The sequence below is a fragment of the Echinops telfairi genome, unplaced genomic scaffold, assembly GCF_000313985.2.
Source record: "Echinops telfairi isolate 266 unplaced genomic scaffold, ASM31398v2 ScPeMD7_7457;HRSCAF=8495, whole genome shotgun sequence".
Classification (NCBI taxonomy): domain Eukaryota; kingdom Metazoa; phylum Chordata; class Mammalia; order Afrosoricida; family Tenrecidae; genus Echinops; species Echinops telfairi.
The window spans coordinates 42,181,526-42,187,456 of NW_022111357.1; the positions used below are offsets into that span (position 1 = coordinate 42,181,526).

The window sequence follows — 5,931 nt, forward strand, 5'->3', positions numbered from 1 at the left end:
TGGGTTCACCATGGAAAGTGGACACGGCTAGTCACCTGGGGTGGCCTAGGGAGGTGGGGCTTAAACAGAAGTCCACTGACAGTGGCAGACTTTATCATGGGGAAATGATATCTCTGCAAGGAGCCTTCACGGCATAGTGGGTCATTCGTTGGGCTGCGAAACACCAGGTCAGCAGTTCGAAACCACCAGCTGCTCCTGGGGAGAAAGATGAAGCTTTCTCCTCCCATCAAGAGTTACAGTCTCAGAAACCCACAGGGGCGGTTGTACAGGGTCATTATGAGTTACAACCAACTTGGTGGTGGGGAGTTTTAAGTGATAACTGCGTTAGGTCTGTGGAAGACAGACAGACAGAGGGACAGAAGGAGTCCTCCAGTGGGTGTCATCCTCTGACCCCCCTGGGGGGGTGTCCCCAGGGCCTGGGTTCCACATCATCACCTTGGGGAGGCCCTAGGCTTGCCACCAACGCTGCTACCCCAGCCTGACTGTTGGACAGACAGAAGCCCTTTGCGCCCACAGCTGTGTTCTAGCCTCTCATCACCCTCCCAAGACCTGGGGATGGGCCCAGAGTGGGTCTGAATTCCCAGGCACGGGGGACCCTGACCGAGAAGTCCCAGCCTTGCACACCTGATACCTCCCTCTCACCCTGAGACTCCCCCAGGACCCCTGGGGGAGGAGGGACTGAGCCCCGGTCAGAGCACCAGGCCGCACCCCAAAGTGTTCTGGGGGACCCAGGAATGGTGGGCTCTGTGCCTTGCCTCCTGGAAGGTCAGCATCCCTGTAGGGTCAGCCCTAGTGTTTTGTGACTGACTCAGGCCCCGTCTAGTGTGGGCATGGCTCTGGGCCAGGGGCCAGGAGGGACAATGGGCGGCCGGTCCCACAGGCCTGCCCACCAGGGACGGGCCTTGCTGGCCCCTATCGCAACCATTCTCCCTCGCACAAACGCAGGATGTGGGCCTCCCCGGCCGGCCCGGGGAAAATCGGGGGAAGTCCTTCCAGGGGCCCTCGGCACAGCCAGACAATGGCCGGCACTAAGTTTAGCTGTGAACCAGGTTGAGTGCGAGGTTCACAGCAGTGGGTGTCTGTCCGCCGCAGGGACACCAGGAAGGAGAACAATGTCCCCTCTGCAGGCCCATTAAGTGCTGGAGCTCCTGGGTAGGTGCGTGGGGTGGGGGGGGCAGGGGCTGGTGACTCCCAGAGGGGGGCTGGGACAGGTGGGCATGGGGAGGTTCTGCGCTGTTGCTTTCTATAGCACACCAGTTCTCGGCTCCATCCGACTGCCTCCCTGGGGTCCCTCCTTCCATGGGGAAGGGTGGGTGGGTGTGGCCCTCCTGCTTTTCCCTGTTCCGGCCTCCTTGTCTTCTTGCTCCTCCCCCATCACACAGCCCCCTCCCCCTCCAGAATCTTCTGGTGATTTCATTGAGATCTTCCTAAGGCTCCTTCGTTCTGTGCTCCCCAGGGCTGCTCCCTGCCTTGACTTCCACATGCCCCCAGTCACTCCTCCTGTGCTTCTGGGCCCCAGACCAGGGACACTCTCCCTTACCCCCCACCTCCTTTCTGTGCACCCACTCCCTCCTCCCACTGGGGCTGCACAGCTCCTGCGTGTCCGGGTTGAGCTGTGCTCTGCAGGCTTCCCGGGGCTGAGTGTACAGGAGCAGGTTGCCAGGCCTTTCTTCCCCACGCCTCTGGGTAGATTTGAACTTCCAACCTTCCCATTAGTGTCCACCCATTTGGCCTCCTTTCTGCCCTACAGGACCCTGGGCAGGCCACCCATGGCCTCTGGTGGACACCCTTAGCTGGTTTGGCCCCAAGTGCAGGGGAGGGGTTGGCCTCGGGTGCACACAGGGCTCTGGCTGGAGGGAATACACCCCCAGGCTTCTACCATTTACATGAAATGAATCGTAAGGAGTGAAACTGGGCTGCAGCTCCTCTGCCCTCAGGCCTGTTTTGGGGCGTCAGCCACAGTGCACACTGAACACTGAGCTGGGCTGGGCCAGAGGCTGGGGTTCTATTGCCTCCGGAGACCTCCCGGGCCCTGCTCCTCCCTGTCCCAAGTCCTCCCTGTCCACCCGTCAACTCCAGCCACCCATGGCTCCTGGAGTCAGCAAAGAACATGCCCCTCTGCCTCTAGACTCAGGTGTTTAGGGCCACCCATCTCAGGCCTGCCTCTGGGTGCCTTCAGCCTTAGTGGGCAGAGACTTGGGGACCCTGACCCCCGGAGCCTAGCTTCTTGCATGCCTTGGAGCAGCCTGGTGTGGTCTGGTTATGTGAGGACCTGCAGGGTCACTGTTTATGGGCTGAAGGTACTCCCACCAAGGTTTGTGTTGGAACCGAGTTGACTTGGCTTTGTTAATGAGGCCAGGTCAGAGCAGGGTGGGTCCCAGACAGTATCACGGTTGAGCAGTTGGAGGAGAAGCAGATACTTGGCCGACCCAGCGGCAAGGCCTCCTCTGCCAGCAGGCGTCAGGGGTAGAGGCACCTACAAGCCCAGGGACACTGAGAACTGCCGACCACTAGAAGCCGAGAGACGGGAGCTATGGCAGAGTGCGCTATGGCCCACTCCGCTGCTGACCCACCGGCCGCTCTGTGGCGGCTACATCATCTGGTGCCAATGTGAGACTATTAAGATGGAAAGGGGTGGAGTTTAGCCTGTCAATCAGGTCACAGCCTGATGACCTCATTTGGGGGCACGAAGGAGATAAATAGCTCACTGGAGGCCAGACTCACTCTCTCCCTGTGAGACCTTCCTGTTGACATGGAGCTACACTGATGGAGCCAGGGTCCTGGAGCTGGAGGAGCCACATGGAGACCCCTGCCAGCACTGAGATGCTCCCATTGCCACTGGATCCACAAGACTTCCCACCCACTGGCCTGTGGTCTTCCTGCCTTCCGTGTCATTGCATGTGTTTCGTGGGTCTAAAGAGGACTTTATCAATTGGTATCAGACACATGGGCTAATATCAGACTTACGGACTTGATCTGGACTGGGCTGGGATGTTCTATGAATGTTCAGCTGCTCTTGTGTATAAGGCTCTTTCTTACACACGTATGAGTGTCTATGAATTTGTTTCTCTAGTCCACCCGGACTAACGCATGCTCTTGGGGGGACAGATGAAGCTCGCTGTTCCTGTAAAGCCTTTGGAACCCTCAGGGCCAGTTCTGCCCTGTCCGACAGGGCCCCTTTGTGTCAGCATGGGCTTGGTGGCCATTAGTGGGAGAAGCGGAGATGGACCAGATAGGCTTCCTCCCTGGGCCCACAGGTTGAGCACCGATTCCTGGGCCACCACTGCCCCCCCTGCCCCTGCCCGCCCCGTCGTTACCTGGGGGTGGAACAGCAGCGGGGACGGCCGCAGGTACTTCTCCTTGAGGACACCCACGGGGTCGGTCACTTTCCGCTTTTCTACCCTGCTGGACGGCAACACAGAGGGTCACGCACCCTACGGAACTGCCCCTGTACTGAACAGCGAGAGCTCGTCAGCCCTGCAGTCTGCACCCACCGGGGCTGTCCTGCTTCCCCGCTCGGCCTCCCACCTGACGCCTCTGCTGGGCCTGGGGGCCACCACGGCCACCCCACTAACCTAGCTGTGCGCTCCAACCTGCACCCCTGCTTCTGGAACACTCTCACCCTGGCCCTTGTGTCTCTAGACCCCCTTCAAGTCCCACCCGCCCGTATGTCCCTAGAGCACCCAGCTACGGGCCTCTCCCGCACATGCTGTACGATGCTTTGGGAGCTCGGCTGGGTGCCCTCTCCTCACGTCCCAGTGTCACCTGGCCTTGCCAGAGCTCTGGGAGACTCTGGTTTCCTTGAAGTGCTCCCCCAGGACCTGGTGGCCCCGTTTGCTCCCCACGCCAGTGGGGGGCCGACTGGACGGGTGCATAGCTGTCCTCATTGGCGATGCCTCAGTCTCTTTCTCAAGCGCTCCCAGATGGCATGCTTCCAAAGACACAGCCAGCGGGCGTTTCCAAGTGACCCTGGGTGGCAGCTCCAGGGCCCCCATGGGACATACAGCCTGGTGGCAGGCACTGACACAGCTTAAAATCAGGCAAGGTGGGTAGCCGGCTCATCTCTGATCAGCACACTCCTTCAGTCTGTATGCCGAGGGAATCTTCGGAGAAGCGGGACTCCAGGAGGTGGGAGGCGGCATTGGGCCTGGAGGAAGACCCATTAACCACCTGCGGCACGCAGAGGGCACAGCGCGCTTGCTGGAGGTGAGGAGGACGGAAGCACTTGTTGAGGAGGATCCAAGACCTGGGCCTTCAGGATGGGCTGAAGAAACGGAAGCCCTCTCAGCCGCACCAGCGGGTAACACGATAAGAGAGGACAGGAGACCGAGGCTGTCAAGGGCGGCTTCGTTTCACTCGGGTTCCCCCACAATGCCCGGGGAAGCCACGGGCTAGAGGCCCAGGGAGGCATGGCCTTGAGAAATCTGCTGCACAAGGGTCACCAAGCCGCGATGTCACTGTGAGGACGATGGCGGCCTGGCTTTCTGACGCACGTGAACAGCTGTGAGGTGGGCGCCGGGGGCGGCCGTGCCCCTTGCTGTGGTGCGACCGGAGGGTCGCGATGGGTCAGGGCCACCTCAGCGGCACCTGACGCCCCCTCTGCATTCAAAAGCTGGAGAAGAACTGGCGTCTGTGGCCTGCGGCATCGGTGGAGAGCAGCGAGCAGCCCTCGAGCTGCCAGAAGTAGCCTGACGGCAGGTAGACAGCCAGAGGCTCCTTGGAAGTGTGCATGGCAAGACATCCCCTCAGTGGCCTTTTTGGACGTGCCACCGAGAGAGGAGAGCAACGCTGTATGTGGCCCTCCGCTTTGCCCCAGTGGAGGGCCAGGGGAAACACGCAGGGCCGCCGGGCAGTGGCTCACTCTGCTGGGCGTACGGTGGCCATCGGTCCGAGACACTTGGGTGGCACCTCACATGAATTCACTGGTGTGAGCCTGTGGGTGGGACCCGGTGTGTTCACGGCTGAGAAGGGGCAGCTGATGCCCTGTGGCTGGAGCTCCCGGCCTGCTGGGCTCTGGCGTGAAGACTCACAGTGACCCCACAGCACAGAGGGGAATTGCCCCTGAGGGTCCCCCAGTTTGTGCATCTTTCCAGGTGCTGCCAGGTGCACCTTTCTCCAGAGGGGTGGCTGGTGGGTTCAAACTGCCGGCCTTGCCACTTATACCCAGAGGGGCAACCCACTCCACCCTCAGGGCTCGTAGCCTGGATGCTTGCTTCTCGCCTGGACGCAGCAGGTGGGCGGCGGCCCTCTGGCTTCCTCTTGGAGGCCTGCACGCCCAGCGTGTGTCACAGGTGCGTGCGTCACTGTGCCCTCCTGTGCTATGGCTGATGTCCCGTGCTGCTGTCCGCTCCGCCTCACCTCCGCCGTGCTCTGTGCTCCCTGCTGCCCGGCCCAGTCCAGCTCAGCCTCTGGGTCCTGCCCTCGTGTGGTCAGGCAGGTCTGGAAACTCCTGCTCTGGGGGCAGATCCCCGCCCCCACCCCCCCCAACCAGGCCGAGCTGCTGGCATCACAGGGAGAGTAGCTCAAGGATACACTGGCCTTTCTAAGCCCCTGGGTGCCCTCCTTCCCTCCCCATTACCCTCCAACAAGGACCAACTACTCCAGGATTCCCAGGCTTGGAGAAAGCCCTACCTGGACTCCAGGGCTGGGCTGGGGGGGCTGGGGAGGGTGCAGCCTAAAGGAAGTGGGCTGTGGGGGGTTGGGAAGGAGCAGGGCGGTGGCAGAAGGCAGGGCACAGGGTCCGGGCTGGGGCTGAGTGGGGAAGGGGGCCCAGGACCTCGGGGGCAGGCGGGTTGGTACCTGTAGATGGGGTCCATGAAGAAGGGTGAGGGCTTGGCGTAGTGCAGGGAGGGCTGCTGGGGCAGCGGCGCGGGGGACACCCTGGGCAGCCCCTCGGCCAGCTTGCGCTCCCCGTAGACATGGTTCTTGCGT

The 5,931-nt window shown here is 61.5% G+C and overlaps 1 protein-coding gene across 1 annotated transcript in view; it reads right to left on the reverse strand.

The window, feature by feature from the left end:
* The window catches only part of PRDM16 (PR/SET domain 16), a 272,199-nt gene that overhangs the window by 15,878 nt on the left and 250,390 nt on the right, over positions 1–5,931 (reverse strand). Inside the window, exons 10-11 of the mRNA XM_045299221.1 lie at positions 5,800–5,924; positions 3,318–3,402 (exon numbers count right to left, since the gene is read on the reverse strand). Of these exons, the coding sequence (XP_045155156.1) occupies positions 3,318–3,402; positions 5,800–5,924 (210 nt within the window). The remainder of the gene's footprint in view (positions 1–3,317; positions 3,403–5,799; positions 5,925–5,931) is intronic.